Source organism: Pogona vitticeps, chromosome 8 (assembly GCF_051106095.1).
Source record: "Pogona vitticeps strain Pit_001003342236 chromosome 8, PviZW2.1, whole genome shotgun sequence".
NCBI lineage: Eukaryota > Metazoa > Chordata > Lepidosauria > Squamata > Agamidae > Pogona > Pogona vitticeps.
The window spans coordinates 26,927,901-26,946,405 of NC_135790.1; the positions used below are offsets into that span (position 1 = coordinate 26,927,901).

Sequence of the window (18,505 nt, forward strand, 5' to 3'; positions counted from 1 at the left end):
TGACACTTCTCTGAAAGGAAAAAAAATAACACATTTGTTTTCTTGCAGGAAAAAAAGTCAGTATCCCCACCCCAAAATACACACAAACTGTGTTATGTCAAGCTACATAGTATGTGGGGGTGACCAAACAATTCAGAAATGTGAGACTGAAAATTCTAGAGCAAAAAAAAGAGAAAAATCCCTATCCTTGGCAAGGAGTCTACAAAAAATAAAAAAACAAAACCATTAACAATTTGTTCTTTTTTTATGAAAACCTGCTGCCCAGAAGCAGAAGCCTCGTTTTTCCTAACAGCAAGGCCAGCCCTCATCCAAAGAGAAGCTGTGCTCTTCTTTAACACAGAGACGTTCCTACACTGAAATCGACCCCTGGAGGGGACACACACAAGGACCAAAGGACTGAGGAAACAATAGGTGGTCTGGCTATGGTTCATGTAATATGGTCTCGCTGGCCGGCACAGCATATTCAGGGTAAGAATATTGTATTTTACTATCTCATACCAAAATGCTAACGGTTACAAGCAACATGGGTAAAGGCAAGGCTGCGGGTCCGACTGCTGCTTTGCTCTTCTTGGTCCACAAAAGGTCCCCCTTGTTTTGATCTGCTGTTCTCACTTCACTGCTGGCTCGGTCACAGACCAGCAACCCCTCCATGGTACAGCCGGGCCTGCAAAGCAGCAGCATCCTGCCCCAAACCCCAGAATCTGAACACTTGCCCTGACTTTAAAGAACTACCCACACATTCTGTCTCAGATATGCAGGACTAAGATCTCTCAAAAATACGTTAAAAATCCTGTCCTTTTTTCCCCTTTTCAAAAAAAATAATAATCCCAAACTGTTCTGAATGTATCTGAATAACCTTTCCTCCTGTCCCATTTCACATCAGGCTACTTTTACTGCCTTCTTTATTCCCACAGTGGTGGTGGGGAGCACAGATCCTTTAAGGCCAAAGTAACAGCTTGGCAGAACACCAGTCTTTCAATTTCCTCCTGGCTGTCCTGCAAGGCTTCCTCTCCAAAAAACTTACCAGAAACACTCGCAGCCTCAAAGCCTGATGATGCTGCCTGCGAGTGGATGTTGAACATCGATTCATAGGTGCACCCATCTATTTCCTGGTCACACTCCAGTCCTCTGAACAAAGAGAAAGGGGGTCTCGTTTGCTGCAGGACCTCAGTTGCATCCTCTTTTGCTGGGGGGGGGGCACATTGCAAACAAATGCTGGCAGCACCCTGAAAACTGCCTAAGAAAATGAGGCTCTTCTGGTCGTACGCACTACAGCAGTCTTTCAGCATCTGTTGGCATCACGTTAGCAAATGCCTTTTTTACCACCCTGTTTCCCTGAAAAGAAGCCCTAGTAGGATTTTTCAGGATGCTCATAATATAAGCCCTACCCCCAAAATAAGCCCCAGTTAAGTGAACCCCCCGCCCTCCACCTTTGTGCAGCATTGTGCAGCAACCAGAAGATGACATTAACTGTAAAATAAAACATCCCCTGAAAATAAGCCCTAACACGTTTTTGGGAGCAAAAATTAATATAAGACCCCATCTTATTTTCGAGGAAACACACTACAATGGTCCGTGTCATATTCAAGCATTTAGCCTTCACAGAGGGGCTTGCCTGCCTCTAAAGGGAATACACAAAATGACGCTCAAGCTACAAAGCAGCCAAGAAATAATCTTGCAGGTCTGTCTTTCAACACCTGGGTTCACTTAATTTTAAAGTACACGATAAGATGATTTCTAAGGTCATTTGTTCCTGTTCTTAAATGCCCCTGCATCCCCTCAAAACCCTTGGGACATCAAAACACAAATCAGGCAAGGTAAGAACACCATCGGTAAGAGGGCACCCTCTGGTTGACATGGAGTGCCCAGGTTGTCCCAAAGGAGGGGCGTCTTGGCTCACCGTGAACCCTGGCTCATGTCCAAAGATAATCGGGCCTCCAGTTTATGTCCAGCACAGCCAGGAGGCACAAGGGGCAAGGAGGATGGGGACATGTACTCCGTGTCTTCCTCATTTTCAGAGGGCTCTCCAGGAGGCAGCTTTGGCACAAGCAACGGCCTACGAGCGGAAGGGAAGAGAAAGCAGAAGGCCATCAAAACAGCAGCTCCGCGGTGCTCTGCTTGACCCCTCCCCCACTCCATGCTTTAGACGCACAGACAGCTTTGGGGGGTCTTGGCACAGGTAATGGGCATTATTAACTAAAATCGTTAATAATACCCATTAATTACACAGCACAGGGATTTTAAACCTTTTGAAAACTAGTGAAAACACAGAGATCAGCTGCTTAATGTGAAATAGTCTACTCTATCAGGTGCATGTGATCACCGCAGTAAATGACAAGCACCATCCAAGGAGCAAGAAGGCACCCACCGAAGTGCACCCACTGCGGACCGCATAAGTCACCCTGCATTAGCCGCAGTTCTGACAAAGGTCTATCAGCAAAGGTTCTACAAGGGATCATACCTTACGGCAAGAGAGTAGATGGCATTGGCAGATGAAGAAGGCTTTATTTTTGAATGTTCACTGTCTGACCCAGGCGGAAGTCCACTAAGTTGGTTCTGCAAAAAGAAAGGGGAGGGAGGAAGCTGTCAAACTCCACATCTGGCCAATAGTTTAAGAAACAGAAAAGCGGAGGCCTCTTCCACAGGTACATCAATGGTTTTTTTTTCCTGCTGGAAGGTGCTTCTAGGCATCACCAGTGCTGGCCACATCAAGGAATGGCATGTCAGCAAGAGAAACTAACTACCATTTAAACATGTTTGCTGTCTATTTATCTGGTGTGCTTGTTGGTGGAAATCTCCTATAACCCAGGTGGTGAGGCCAATGTACCCACTCCAGGGAAGCTCTTCTCCTCCACTGAATCTATCAGGGACATCACTGGGCTTCTACACAGCAAGGAAGCTGGCTTTGTGAGACAGGCTACAGGACTTGCTGGAGATCTGGAAAAGCTTACAAATGGAATTAACAGTAATGCTGCTAAGATACCTCAGTGAATCCAGGAGGCATATACTGAGCAAAGTTGAACCTACTGGGTTGAAAATGCTATCCACAGGGCTGTAAGTCCTTGGGAGGGTGGTGGTGGTCAATGCTAGAAACAGAGGATAATGAGAGGGTCTGCCTGTGATTCCAGAGGACAAGTGAACTTCATATGCTTTTTTTCTCCCCCTCCTCTAAGATCCTTGTCTTTCCTAGTCCTGACCTGAGAGAGGTTTCACAGCACACGAAATGAACCATTTCATATACAATGTTGTTGGCCAATCAACTCTATGCTGATTTGCTGCCTGTGTGGAGTAAAAGAGTGCAGACCTTGCCCCACTTCACGTGCCTACAGTATCATATGGAACAAGAAGAGGCGCCGACCAGTTTTGCCCTCTTGGCCTTCAAAACAGCAGACGAAGGTCTCTCCAGCCCGTACCCTCCACCCACCCAGGGGAATGCACGGTGAGGATGCCCACAAGCCCCCAACCACCATCCGTAGGGGAGGGTGGCCTCTCTCTCTCTCTCTCTCTGTGTGTGTGTGGGGGGGGGTGAGGCCACTTACCATGGTGTTGTCCAGGCTCAGCGTACTCCCATGCCGGTGAGCCTCAGCTCTAGTGTCCATTTGAGAAGGCAGAGAGAAAGGCAGAGAATGTCGGTTCGTCAGTTCCCGACTTGCCCAAGGCTCACCAGGACTTAAGGCTACGGCGGGAGCTTTGGGCATTGGCCGCGATGGCCAAAGCTCCCCCTGGCGATTACAGGGCACAGGGACCAGCTTGTCTCTGGAAGGGCACTCTCCTGGCGTGCACGGCAACGGCCGTCTCTGAGACCGACCGTCGGTCCCAATAGAAGGAGGCCTGTCCGGAGGAGGAGGAGGTGGAAGGTCTCGATGGGTTGGCGGGATCGGCAAAGGTTTATCTTTGTGAAGGGAACCAGGGGCAGCCTACAGTAAAGAAGAACAAAAAGGAAGCCATTCAAGCCAAGTCAGGTTTTGGATTCTGCTGTTTCAGAAGAATTCAATACTCTGTTGCTGCAGGAGGAATCAAGGAAGAGGAAGCCAAGAAAAGGTGTCTCAGAAGGCCGGCAGAATGCAGCTAAGAAGCTTTCTATTCCCATCAGCATAGCTGCAAGACTAAGTGGTACCCTGGCTGAACTTCAAACATCAATCAAGATGATGATCTGAAGTTTCGCCTGGTTTGATTTTCCTCTGGATTAATAATTTGGCAACTACACAAATACCAAGGGTACCTTAAAAAAAACAGAGGGCCGTCTGTAAAACAATGAAATACAGTGAGTTTCCATACAACTCAGAAGACTGGAATCACCGTGGGGGGGAAAAGGGGAATACCACATTCTGGAAGACTGTGTCCTTTCCCACGTCCACCCCCACAGAGAAGACTGAGAGGCCTTTAGGGATTTAAGGCTGACTGCTAAGCCTTAGAGGTCAATCTGCACCTTTGAAGTGGTCCCTGGACTAGACGCTCCCGGCGGGTTGGATACTCTTTGCTGAAGAAGATCTAACCGTGGAGGTACTGGGGGGAGGGACGCCTGCGGAGCCATGGAAAATGGAGAAGGTGGACGTTCAACCTGCAAAGAAGACAAAGACGCCTTAGCTGAAGCCCTTAAAAACTCACTATAACAAGGTTCCTGCTGCACTGGACCGGAGTCATCCCTTAATGAACTGAAGTCGGGGACACGCTGATGCAACTATACTGAAAACATATATTCTGATTTTTCCTGTCGCCCTGACAGCTCATCTCAAAAAGAACCAGTTAGGAATACAGGAACTGCTACACCACACAGGCACTGGATCTGCAGCAGGCATCAGAGTCACACTCTGCCACCCTAAGCCAAAATCCCAGCTGGCAGTCTGGATGTGCAAGAACCTCCATTCAGAAAGTGGAAGAAAGTGAGACGGGAAGAGTTGCCCATTCCTAACTGGAATGCAAACAGAGCAAACGTGTACCCTGGGCTTTGCTCTGTCACCGAATCTGTTAATGTCCTCTTCTCCCACATCACATAAGCATACAAGAGCTTTAATGAAGGACAGATCCTATACTCTAACAGTGGACTTGCTCTCCATGCTTACGTGAACCAAAAAATTAAAACAAAACGAAAACCAAACTCCACACTTAGGCTTAAGAGGGAAGTAACAGGTAACTTCAGAGGAACCCAGATTTTTGGGAAAAGTACAAGAAAGCATTTAGAGGCAAAGCTACCTATGGAGGACACAATGGAAAAACAGCCCAAGGGGAACTGAGCATAGTTAGTGGCCAGGCAGTGCAGACTGACAGCCAAGAGCAATGTTAGGCAAGTCCAGAACACATTATTCATCCCGGAAGATGTTTAAGTCACGAAGCATACTCTGAAGGCACAAGAAACAGTAACCGTTCTGAAGTGATACAAGGCTAGAACGGGCCACCGGTCACCTGGGAGAAACCACCACCACAACCATTCTGAGTTCCTAGTAAGTTGTTGTTGTTTTTAAATTACCTTTGAACCAGCCAATTCTTTCATCATGAAGAGGGACTCATCAGCTCTGTCGTCGTCATCATCATCGTAGTTTGGAGAAGGGGCCCCCTCGGCCCCCTGCCGAAGCAGGCCTCCCCCTCCTCTCGGATCAAATGGATCGACGACAATGGGTTCTGTGCCTTTAATTTCACAGCGGCAGAATGGACAGCCTTGCCCTTCTGACTCCTGCAGGAGAAAAAGGAGACGCGTGAACGAGAGCGCAAAGCATTCGTGGTCCTTGTTGGGAAGAACCTCTCGATCCCCAGCAGGAAAGAAAGAGAAGGACAACTACATGAAACTTACAATGGCAGCATGCTCAGTGGGGCTGTGATTCGACATGCAAGCCAAGACGGTCCCTTATGGGACCACTCGAAAGAAAGGGGGGAAAGGGAACAGCCTGTATCAGCTATCCCCTGCCGCCAGGTGAGACCAAAAACATGGCTCCCGGGCTTTGTTCAACAGATACGCAGGATGAAAGCACGGGCCGACTGGCCCCAACCCACTCGTGGCACAGTACAAAATCTGACGGCTCTGATGCACACCCCATACACCCCCCTTCTGCCAGGTCAGAAGCAGCTGTGCCAGGACACAACAGGCACAGGAGGGAAGGCCTCGGGGTCGCAGCTTCGCGTATAGACAGCAGAAGGCCAAGCTGACCGACATTTCTAATCGGAAAGAGGACATTATGCCGTACCTGCCATGCTGTGAGGCAGGAAGTGCACATCAGGTGGCCACAGGGCTCGATCTTCACATCTTTGTCATTTTCTGCACAAATTTTACAGAGTTGGAAGGTGGATCCCATCTCGCAGTACAACTCATATTGTTCCTAAGAGGAAGACAATGAACAAGAACGTGAGGGGTTTGTAATAATACCTTACTTTAGGATAACGGTTGAATAACGAATCCACCAACTTGCAAAGAGGTGATTTTTTTTTGCTCTTTATTTCCGCCAAGATTGTCACCTGAATGAGGTTCAAAAGCTCAGTTTAAATGCTGTCAACTGACAGTGTTAATGCTTCCGTGTATTTAAAGGTACCTCTCTAGAACCACCTCTCATTCCCTTTAAAGAGACGGAAGTCCAGACAATGACATAAGACAATATGGTATGGGGTTTTTTTTAATACTGTCATTCCCCCCCACATACAAAATTTTCAAATTGTGGACTTGGAGAAGGAGGAAAAGTGAATGGTAAAATAAAATACTTCAGTCTCTTCTTTCCAAACTAGGTTCAAAAGTGACCTGGTATCACATCATATCTCTTCATCCTCTTTCTTCCCAAGCCCTGAGGTATCCATATTCTAAGCAAGACATTGGAACGAAGGTTTCAGTGCTTGTTGAGAACAGACCCAAAGCACGGGTGTCAGCCAAGAGGTGACTAAGCGGGGGGGGGGGGAGCAGCTTCTGCTCACCTGTGTCACTTTGATGTGGTCCTGTGGCGTGGGCTCACACAGACCTGTCAGGTCGGGATTCTGATTCCGTCCATCAGGATATAAGTAACTGCAGGGGAGAACACAAGAGCATTCAGAAGAAATCAGCACACCTGTCTATAGTGGAACCCCTTGGACATGTCATAGTCACAAGAAAGGGACGCGAAAGACATGAGCACTAGAGGAAAAATTCCGATTATGAAAATGAACTTTCTTAAAGAGAAGAGCCTGCAAAACAAAGAATTCTTAAAGCGAAAGTACACCTTACCGTTCCCCATCTGCTAACAAATGTGCCGGAAAATGACAAGCTTCAAGCTCTTCCTGGTTGCTCTAACATCTTAACCAAAACGCTGTGTCAAAGGGCAGAACTGCAGTTCTGTTTTTTTTTTATGGCCTGAACACACCTTCACACTGGAAAGCTTTAAGGCTGAAGCTAAGTCTGTTATATATTGAAGGACTGGAAGATGGGTCTCCAATCCAGACCCTATCCAATGATCACTTACTATAATTAAGCATGTGCTTAATAAATAATAATACAGTAATAATAACCAAGAGCTGTCAGGTTAATGATTTATGGTGACCCTTTTCAAAAAAATGTATATGCTTTTTTCAGGGTTTTATATATGCTTAATTAGAAAGCATATATTTTTAAATCTGAACGTCACTGCCTGATTTTCCAGAAATATTTCACCTCCTCCAGAACACAATGGAACAAAGTCACCCGCTCTTTTCCATCGCTCAGCAAGTAAGAGCTAAGGAAGTACGGTGTAAAACCTGCAACTGGGTGACACCATCTTTCCAGCTCAGTAACTAGAACAGCAGGAGTCACGACACGCTGTATTGAGGAATTACTTACAAGCCTTCCCTGAAGCCATCGATTAGTGCCTGAAAAAGGGGTTTGTTGTGGGGGATCGTCTGGAGAATATTTCCATCTGCCGTGACATAACCGATCGCCCACTGGCCAAGTCGTGTACAGCTCAGACGGAAAATATAACTGAAAACAAAAAATAAACACAAATTACAAATCAACACTCATAGAACAAACCTGCAAGCTGAACTACCTATTCATACAGACTCTTGTTTAAAATGGAAGAACTGAAAAGCAGTCTTCTTCTTACTAAGCTTTCCGTAAATTTCATCTGTAAAACAAAGCAAGAATCCTACAGAGAGATAGAAAATATTCAAATGTTAGACTTATCTAATATTGCAAGCATACTTCTTCAATGTTGAGAATTAAAATTACATAGGAAGTTCTGTTTCTGAATGGAAAACTAAGGATCCCACTTTTCAGTAACAAAAGGCAATAATCATGTTCCCAGAAAGAGAAAATTCAGCAGACTTCTGTCTGGGGCAGGATGACATTTCAATGTCATTAAATGAATGTGCTCTAAAACAGCAAGCAGGCCCAGATTTTTATTTGGAACCAGGACTTTTCTGTTTTGCTTTTAATGCCCCAAAGGTGTTAGACCTTTGCCCCAGAGGTGTTAGACACCTTTTCACAGAAGTGCTGCCTCTGGATATAAAATCCCACTTTGTGATCTGAAATAAAGAGGTAAGGCTTATTGACCGTATATGATTGAAGTTGGAACTTGAAAGAAACGGTTGCCAACACTGGAAATTAAAGCAGGCTGCACCACTGAGGCCACATAGCAGGTGATGCTTTGGGTGTACACCAAATGCCAGAACAAGACACGCATCTCCCGCACTTAGTCACTAGTCCTCGTTCTCCTCTGCTGCCACCTTACTGCCATTTCCCCGAAAATAAGCCCTACTATGATTTTTTCAGGATGCTCGTCATATAAGCCCTATCCCCCCCAAATAAGCCCTAGTTAAGTGAAAGCCCACTCTCCACCATTGTGCAGCAACCAGAAGAAGATGGCACAACTGTATTTGAATAAATGTTGATTGTTGTACGTGAAAAAAAAAACATCCCCTGAAAATAAGCCCTAATGCATTTTTGGAGCAAAAATTAATATAAGGCCCTGTCTTATTTTCAGGGAAACACAATAGTAACATAGATGGCTACTCCCACCCTAATCCACCCAATCCCAAATGCCACAAAGAAACATTAACTATTTTTTAAAGCAATTGTTACTTTCCCAAACCATTTTTACAGCTGAAGCATATGAGTAAAAATAGATTCAATCTGATGCTAAAAGGCAGTACGTCTTGCTTTAAATTTAGATCGATGGCAACACACCATGAGTGCCTTGTGCAGCCCTTGACTTGCGTCAGATTTCCTCTGACAGAGTGCAGTGCATGAGACACTATGTCTGCAGGAAGCTTCAGAAAAGGAAGCTGACTTCAGGCACTCACCTGCCAGGTTTGTGAATGAATTTCTGAAGTCGTGCCTTGACCTCATCATAAGTCAGGAATGCCATGTAGCCAGGGTGAGTCACTGCGAGACTATTCCAGTTCCTGAGCAAAGATGACCATGGCTGAGGAGAAAGAATGCTATCATTAAGCTAGCCATTTCAACAGCAAAAATTGTCTTCTAATCGCTCCCGTTCAATCTCAGAGCAAGTGAAACAAAATTTATACCAGATTAGGGCACCACTGTTCTTCCCCATGCACCAGATCCCATGAAGGTTTACTGAGAATTCAGTCCAACCAAGATGAATGGAGCTCATTCTTCTGTAAAGGTGTGCACAATTTAAAAATGCAGCCTTTTAAGAGTATTTTGGGAGGTGATGCAAATCTTTAAAACCTGCTCACTTATCCCCACAACAACCCAGCAGAACAAGCTCTTATTTTTCAGTGACAGGCTGGAAATCAATGATTTATTCAGTGTACGTTTGTGGTTTAGTTCAGATTTGAAATCAGTAAATCCCACCACTACACAAACTAACATTCTGAAGGGAACCGGGGCCGCTGAAGGACCACTGCAGTCAAATTGTCGTTCCTACTGGAATGAATCCTCTGATTTTTGCCAGTCTTTTAAAATGGTAGCAGAAGTGAAATGAATCAGTGCTGCCACTTTTAGAGGACTATTCCAAGACTTTGGCATGTACAAAATGGCCAGATGAAAAGGACGAATGCAAGTGTTCACAGTAGTACAGAACAAGCAAAAAGAAAAAAGAAGTTAAGTTACACTATACTCAAGGAAGCCTTACCTGAAAGAGACGGGTAAAAATATCAAATTCAAATACTGAAATATAGTCATTGCACGTCAAGTCAATGGTTGATTTCAGTGCCATTGCCTCTAAGCCTGAACTTATGGGATGTACTTCATGTAGGGCTTGTCGGAAGGTCTTCCAAGGGACAATGGTTCTGGCAGGGGAGAAAAGGCAGTCCTGAGACACCGACACCGTGCCTTCTGCCACAGTACAAGGCATTTATTTCACTGAACAGAAACAAATTTCATTTAAATGCAAATCGACAGCATCAGCTCTAACTGTGAACTGGTTCTCAGTAATTGATGAAACTGATTACTAAAACATCTGGAATATTATTACTGAAGCAGCAAGCAAACAGGATTGTCCCAACCTTCATGTAAACAAGGTTTCTCATGTCTAACTAAAGACTTCCAAAAAGTAAGCAAGTGACAAGTTAACTGCTAGAAATAAAGAAAAGCAACAACAACATACAATCAAGGCCTAGCACTGAGTATTTTTACAACCAGCGCATGACAATATATTTTTACAGATTTGCAATAAATATTTCACAAATACAGGCTCCATTAGAAAGAAATGTATGATTCTGGCCTCCACCTACACTTAATTTTATTTAGAGAAAAGCATCTGGAATTATGACAGTCTTACCTCCTTGTAGTTTATCATTTCACTTCCATGTGGAGCAGATTTTAAAAAGACTGTTTAATACTATTGCAACCTACACAACTGATAGGAAGATACAAAATGCCTGGTTTGTTTGTCCACTATTCTGCGTGGAATGGCACGTACTGCTGCTACTCACTGCTGTCCCTCATTCTATCAAAAATGACCCAATCATTAAGAGTTGCAGGCCAAAACAACAACATAGTAGCAGCTGGCATCCTCATACCTTGAACAGAATAAGCAAGTCTGATGACTTAAGAAAACTCTTGTGCTTGAACTTTCAACAGTAATGACTGGGGGGCACAAGTAGATGGTAAGCACTACCTTGCAACTTTCGCTGGGTTTTTTTCTTTGTTATTTCCTTATAATATTCATAGATGCCAACACCTGAACAAGATGCTTTCAGCAGGCACCTCCCATTTATGAACTCCTTTGTACTAAAGACCTGAAGGCAGAAGCAGTAGCAGTATTATTCGGAATGGGAGGAAAGAATACTTACTTTTCCCCAAAAGCTTTTCTCCAGAACTCTGCTGCATCTGCCTTTGTGATCCGGAATGTGTCTCCCTGGAAGAGCCCACTTGGGAAAATGCCTTTCAGCTCTGCCAGCATATGGCTGAAGATCAGGGACAGCTTTGTCAGGTTGCGCCTGCAAGATTGCAAAAGCAGATGGGCCTTGAAATGGGAAACAAGCTGCCAAAGGAGTGAGGAGAGAAGGAGGAACTCTGATCTCCAAGTCACACGTTTGGATTGCGTCGCCAGGATTGCATATCGCTTGCACACCGAGGTTTAGGAGACGCAGCTTGATCTAACAAGTCCCTTGTGGACAAGCATTCTATGCAATGTTAGATACACAATGGGAATATTTTCAAAGCTGGTCAAAGCTATGGAGGGAGTTCTATGACCAGAACTGACCTTACCTTTTTTTTTTTTTTGTGCTCACTGCAGTGTCATTTGGCTACCTTTTGCCGCTATGATTTCTGATTCAAATGAATGTTTGTAAAATAGCTGTACTTAAACAAGGCAAATACAGAAAACCCTTTTTTTTCAGTGAAGTGTCTCAGCAACACAAACAAACAAAGGCAGGATTGCATAGAAGGAAACCTGGAAGCCTGTTGTGCACCAAATCTAACTGTGGTGAAAGGAAGAGAGAGTGTCATCCAAGCTGACACAGAAGACCCCAAACTGGAAACAGGCAAATGAACAGACTAGCAGGGCAGACTACAGTGACTCTTGCCTTCAAGTCAGTAGCTGCTATTTACCTCTATTTGACAGCTAAATCCTTTCAAGGAAACCTTTACTTAGTTCTGCACTTGTGGCTTGATACCTGAACACACATAACATTCAGAGATCAGTAGCTGCCGCTTCCTACGTATGCACTCTCACTTTCTCAAGGCTTCTTCAACCATGAAAGCATTTTCAAAAGTGCACATACATCTCTTTCTTTAAAACAAAAAAGGAAGAATTTAAGGCCAAGGCACCTTGCTTTTTAGAATGCATTAAGTCAAGATAAAACCTGGTGCCCACCCGGGCTTCCCATCAACAGTCTCAGCGACGGGGTCCAGGGCACCATGTCTTATCACTCATCTGCAGTCTACAGCAGTGGGAGGCCAAGCCCTCCTCCCTGCCTAATCTCCGAGTCCAGACGACATGACATTCACTAGCATTCTTCGTTTCAAACTCTGCTCATCTTTTCCCATGTCAAGGAATGAGTCAAGATCAATTTAAGTACCCACTCTTTGCAGCTTTCTAATTAAAAAATATTACAAGGGATACTAGAAAGGGAGGCTTGCTTTATACTTGAACAGTTTGTCAGGGGTGGAAAATACTGAAGTAAGGAATTCTTAAATATTTGATGTTATGCTTCCAAAGAGTCCCTTCTCTTTCTACTATAGTTGTGTGTTTACAACACAAAAAGCAAGAGTTCACGAAAGGAACACAGTTCATCAACATCCTGTGATTTACCTACACAATGTTCAGAATATGATTGTCGCCATTTCAGAAACATCTGCCTGACTGCATCTCAAGCTGTGATACTCTGGGATTCTGTTCCCAGCAAGTATTTTACATCCGTCAACAGTGTGACTTAAGTGGTTTAAATGTGCTGAAGACATGCTCAATGAACGCATCTCATTCCAAACTCCACAACACTATACAGACAACTCATTTTTTATGAACCCCTTGCGGTCAGGAGCAGCCTGTTTGTTAGCTAGGTAAAAGTAACTGCTCCAGGTGATGGAGCCTCAGCAGCAGCGGTAAACTGTGGTGCTTCACTCCAGGAGTGCCCCAAGCGCCACTCCAGAGAGTCAGAGCTGGCCATGCCATAAATGCCTGGCTCTGACCAAGGAACCCTTTGGCCGACTCAGCAGAGACGAGAGAGACAGAGGATAGAGGGCTGGCAGGAAGGAAAGAAAGGGGATGAGGAAAAACAGCAGTGGAAGCATCTGTGTTGCCTCAGGAAGCAGAGAAGAGAGGGCTGCCACTGTTACTTACTGCAGAACAGGAAGGTGTTTGTGAAACATAAAACAAGAAATCAACCTTACAAATGTACAGTAATGTATTGAGCTTAACATTAGGACTCGGATGACTCAGTCACTGAGATCCATTACAAGAAGAACTGTTAAACCATGCTCATTTTCCTCAACAGAATCCACATCCGATGCAAAATTGAATATAAATTTGCCTCCTGTCTGCCACAGAAATTAGTATTTATGAATTCTGTATTCAGCTACCAACATGAATTTGACCAAACTCTGGGAGGCAGTGGAAGACAGGAGGGCCTGGTGTGCTCTGGTCCATGGGGTCACGAAGAGTTGGACATGACTTAACAACTAAACAAGAACATTTTGCTTTACCCACTGTCGTTTACATGAGCAGCTCCTATGCACATTTCTGTACAGGTATTCAAGAACCATTGCTCAAGTACATGGTTAAATGAGAAATGAAAGGAGGTGGTGGAGAGACAACTAAACATGATTTCGGAATTAGCACTTGAGTACCATATGGTCAAAAGGGACGTGGTGGCGCTGTGGGTTAAGCCGCAGAAGCCTGTGCTGCAGGGTCAGAAGACCAAGCAGTCGTAAGATTGAATCCATGCAATGGAGTGAGTGCCCGTAGCTTGTCCCAGCTGCCGCCAACCTAGCGGTTTGAAAGCATGCAAATGCAAGTAGATAAATAGGGACCACCTTGGTGGGAAGGTAACAGCGTTCCGTGTCTAAGTCGCACTGGCCATGTGACCACGGAAGATTGTCTTCGGACAAACGCTGGCTCTATGGCTTGGAAACGGGGATGAGCACCGCCCCCTAGAGTCGAACACGACTGGACAAAAATTGTCAAGAGGAACCTTTACCTTTACCATATGGTCAAGTTTGAGCCCAGGTGGAGGGATCTGGGATTGGTAGGACAGAACAGAAGTTCATAAGTATCTGGAAGGCCAGAGGTCCCGAGATGTGCTGTCAACCATAGTGATTTAATATAAGGTCATGCAGACAATCATGAGTCATATGTACTTAAGGAAGCTGCACTGCTTTGATGAACTCAAGGCAATATGTAAAGCACTGCACGAGGACCATTGTTTTGATTAGGGTTTTTTGAAAGAAACACAATTTTGTAACATTGTGCATATTTAACTCAGTAGCAACCTTTCAAAAAAAATGATACCTTACTGGACTCTGCTGATAGAAATTGTTCCCCCCCCCCCTTTGCAGGAAACTGACGCAATTATAAGTGAACAACACGATTAACTTGGAGAGCAAGTGTTTGAAAGCCAACGTTTAAAAATTTGTTCTCCAGTACTTTAGCAGCATACATTTGAGCATTATTTGCAAGTATAAGCAAGGACATAAAATTACAATGTAATGGCCTGCGGGAAAGCCAAAATGTCGAATGCCTATTTTATGAGCTTGTGGCTTTCAGGCAAAGTACAAATATGTTTTCAAAAGAAACCGTTCAGGCCGAGATAATCAGAATTTACCTGTAAAAACATATGATTTTTTAACACATACAAGTTATCTGTCGAGGTAAGGATGTTCACTGCTTTCAAACTACTAAGATGATAGATCAGAAGACTAAGAATATTACTGTATGTCAATACCCACTGCCTGAAAGCACCATGTTGTTGTTGCTGCGTCTCTTATAAAACGAGACCGAAACATTCAGACAGCAGTACGGTGATGGGATCGTGAACTCACTAAGAGTATCCACCCATTCAAGTCTGATCTTGTTCTGTGAGATACGGCAAAATGTGTGGAGCACGATCAAAGTCAGAGGCTTCCTAAATCGAACCTCAGTGTCTTCCAGGAGACCAGAACCAGCTAGTTTAGTCAAACAACCACGTCTCATGAAAAAGGTTCCATATCCTCATGACTCACCTTGTGCCCCCTGCACAAACGTGGCTGCCACCTCAACCTTCACGGTGACAAAGTCATCTCTCTTTTGCTTATCGAGTCAAATAGCAAACCTTTCCTGGAGCATCCAACCTTTTCCACCACTCACTCACTGTATCTAAACCACACAGATAGTTTTTTTGTTACTTTAAGGGACGCTGCTCCATCCTGTGGAATTCTGTAATTCCACAAGGGACTACAGTTTTCTGCTGTAGTTCAGGGCAGAGCCCTAGAGCTCTCTAGCACCGAATTCTAAATCTGCCACCCAACTATAAACACCAGGATTCCACAGGCAAGACACCAGATCTGTCTAAGTAGTATCAAACTGCTGTACTCATATGTTGTACATACCGGTATATGCACTGCCTAGAGGTGGAAAGGCCTGGGGAAAAAATCAGAAAAATTGGGGGGGGGAACAGTACCCCCACCCGCTCCGCCCCCCAAAGCCATGTTTTTATCCCAAAAAACTGGGGGGGGGGGGGGAAGGAGTGTGAAATATGTTCTTTTATAATGATAAATAATATGTCTATGGCATGGTATTCACACTATATAACACGAAGACTCGTTTTAGCTAACATTTCATTAGAGTTCTGGGTAAATCTTTTGTCACTTCTGTTCTGTTTATTACCACACACAATGTTGACACTCATATGATTTCATATTCATTATTCTTAATAATGAATTTTAAGTTTTAAAGTTTATATACTATTGTTCTACCCTGTGAGTGATGACAAACATGGTGATGGCATGTTCTTGTTGTAAGTACAGTATGTGCCATCAAATCTACTCTGACTTATGAAGAGATGTCCCATCACAATGTCCCATCTTCAACTGCCCTGCTCATTAGCCTTACATGGTATACAATTGTGCAACAGGATTTGCGCCTTTAACTAATTAATCAGAAGCTTTAAATTACATTATTTGTTTGATTTCTAGAAACGAAACAACTGGCATCAACATTACGACTGTAGCACTATGAGAGTTTTGGATCTGCATATTTTTATTTATGTAAAATCTTGTTCAAAAAGCCTATGGGGGAATCACTCAGAATATGTAAGGTATGATACACATTCTACTAGAAAATGTTTATGTAACATCAAAAGTTTATGGGATGTTTTTCATTACACTGCTGCCTAGAAGCAGCTGTTCATTGTCGCACATAGGAGACAAGCAGACATTCATGAGGGTCTTTGTGTTTATTCTAAGGTAAGACTACACAGAATGTTTTCCTGCTGTAGTTTTCTGGTTGAAAAGACATGCAGCTCATCTTCAAAAGGCTGCAAGGAACAGCTGTTTCAGGGCTATAAGTGGGGCCCTAAAGTATCCAGCTTTTTATGGGACAGAAATACAAGTTCAAACTTGTGAGAATGTTCACCTTTTTCTGTTTGTTTGATTATTTGTTATTGCTTCTGTGGCACTACCTCCCTTCCTGTTACTACATCTTCTTCTAGGATTAATCACATGGGTAATCCCAGTCAGTCAGGTTTTCAGGAAAAGCCAGATTTCACCACAATTCTAGTGGAGAAGTCGGTTTCTAAGATATGGAAAAATGTGGAGCTGGGGCAAACGATGCTCACATCCCATGCCATCCGCTTAGCTTCCCAGTGTCCGGTTTCAAAACATTCAAGTAACAACCTCCTTTAGACAAAGCAGCCTGATCTGATAAAAGGATTAAGAACAAGACAAGCTACAAGAGATCCAGTTATGAAGACACTAAGCGGATATTGTCCCCGGCACTCTAGCTCTCTCCCCTCTGTGCTGTGGTTGTACTACTTCCTTCCCTTCTTCATTACTGTTTTGGCTTCACATGCCTTGCAGGAAGTCAACAGGTCAACAAAAAGTCCTACTGAAATTCTTCACTGCAGCCTCTAAATGGGCCCCCACTTCCCCTAGTTCAGCTTTCTGTTGCTGTTCCCCTCTGACCTATAGCAGGCTGCTCCTTTCCGGTTTCCTGTTTGCGGGATAAAAGCATTCTTCCACCGTAAGGGTCTGTCTTGCAGTAGTCAGAGTCACACTTTAACCCCTCAGACCAGCAGGTTTTCTTTAATAAAATCACTTAGGACAACTCCACAAACTCAATCAATTCCTTCAGGACTTCAGAAAAGCTGTTCCAGAGTGGCGGGGGGGGGAGAGTCCATGGACTAATTTCATTTTTTGTCACAACTAAGAGTCAACTAACTGAACTAGTCACATTCAGCAGCCTTATCTTTAGCAGACTGCTCTAGAACCATGGCTTACTGTGCACATGAGAGCACAAGGCTGGGCTCTGGCACAGAGAACAAAGTTAAGCATCAAGCCTTTGACTACTGCAAAAGCAAGCACAGAATAAACATTAAGGATAAACCCAATTGTTAGTCCTAACTAGAGCATACTCAGTGAATGAATGGGGCCTTTTAAATCAACACTAACACTTCCATTAAAAACTCTAAACCCAGTTGGGACCAAACTGGATTTCAGTCACAGAATGTATCAAAGGTAACAGCATTTTGTATTCTCAGGCTTCATCTGTTTCTTTTGAAAACAGAAAGTTTAAGAGATTCAAACAGCTTTGGAAATATTTGCAGAGAAGATCTCTCAGAGATCAGGGAGTGAGCACCGTTCTATGTGCTATACAGTAATCTCTTTTCTCTGTGGCTAGCAGAAGCAAAATTATGCAAGAGATTATGAAGGAGAAAACAAGTTTGCTTAATTTGCAAATTTCTAATTTATAGAACTCATAATTCAGCTCTTATGATACAGAATGTTTGGAGAATGCCGTATACATCATCCCAAAACAAAGGTATGCTACAATTAGCCAGCCTCAAACAAGACTTCTTACTGCCTACAATATCCATGTGATTCTGCAAAGACAACTTCTGAAGTGATGATGATAACCTAAGCGCAGAGAGCAGAAAGCTCATCTTATACACAGAAATTTTCTGTGTATAGCTTCAGAATTAAACGTGTAGTTACATTTAGGTCTCTTCCTAAATTAGGTCTTTTCCTAAACTAACATATTTATATTTTCTTACAATCTGAGAAATCCAGCCAAAATTAAAATGCCAGTGTAATCTGGAAAGAACAAGGTCTGACTGGTCCCATATTTCAACAGTCTGAAGAAAAAAGGTCACAATAGAGTACATAATCAATTTACTATGCACGAATAGAAAAAGAGAGGAATAGCAGAAGTGTCTAATTTTATATACACATTAATTCTATGAACAGATTTTAAAGTACAGACGACTCCTGGAAATACAAATATCCTCTTTAATAATAATAACTTCACTTCCTTATTTACATTGTGCAAGGAAGAATGAAACTGTACCTGGGGACAGTTTATGTAAGCAAGTTTGTCTCTTCAAGCACTGTTTATTCAAAAAGTCCAACATCAAAATGGATGATGGGAAACTAGAATGTTATTCCAACAGAAAGGTAATACATGTTCTCACTACTGGC

At 43.7% G+C, this 18,505-nt stretch overlaps 1 protein-coding gene across 1 annotated transcript in view; it reads right to left on the bottom strand.

Annotated features, from left to right (window-relative positions):
- CBL (Cbl proto-oncogene) overlaps positions 1-18,505 on the bottom strand; it is a 43,799-nt gene that overhangs the window by 5,619 nt on the left and 19,675 nt on the right. Inside the window, exons 3-14 of the mRNA XM_072979273.2 lie at positions 11,188-11,334; positions 10,026-10,182; positions 9,229-9,350; positions 7,769-7,906; positions 6,895-6,982; positions 6,180-6,311; positions 5,468-5,671; positions 4,430-4,561; positions 3,540-3,917; positions 2,462-2,556; positions 1,901-2,056; positions 1,025-1,128 (exon numbers count right to left, since the gene is read on the bottom strand). Of these exons, the coding sequence (XP_072835374.2) occupies positions 1,025-1,128; positions 1,901-2,056; positions 2,462-2,556; positions 3,540-3,917; positions 4,430-4,561; positions 5,468-5,671; positions 6,180-6,311; positions 6,895-6,982; positions 7,769-7,906; positions 9,229-9,350; positions 10,026-10,182; positions 11,188-11,334 (1,853 nt within the window). The remainder of the gene's footprint in view (positions 1-1,024; positions 1,129-1,900; positions 2,057-2,461; positions 2,557-3,539; positions 3,918-4,429; positions 4,562-5,467; positions 5,672-6,179; positions 6,312-6,894; positions 6,983-7,768; positions 7,907-9,228; positions 9,351-10,025; positions 10,183-11,187; positions 11,335-18,505) is intronic.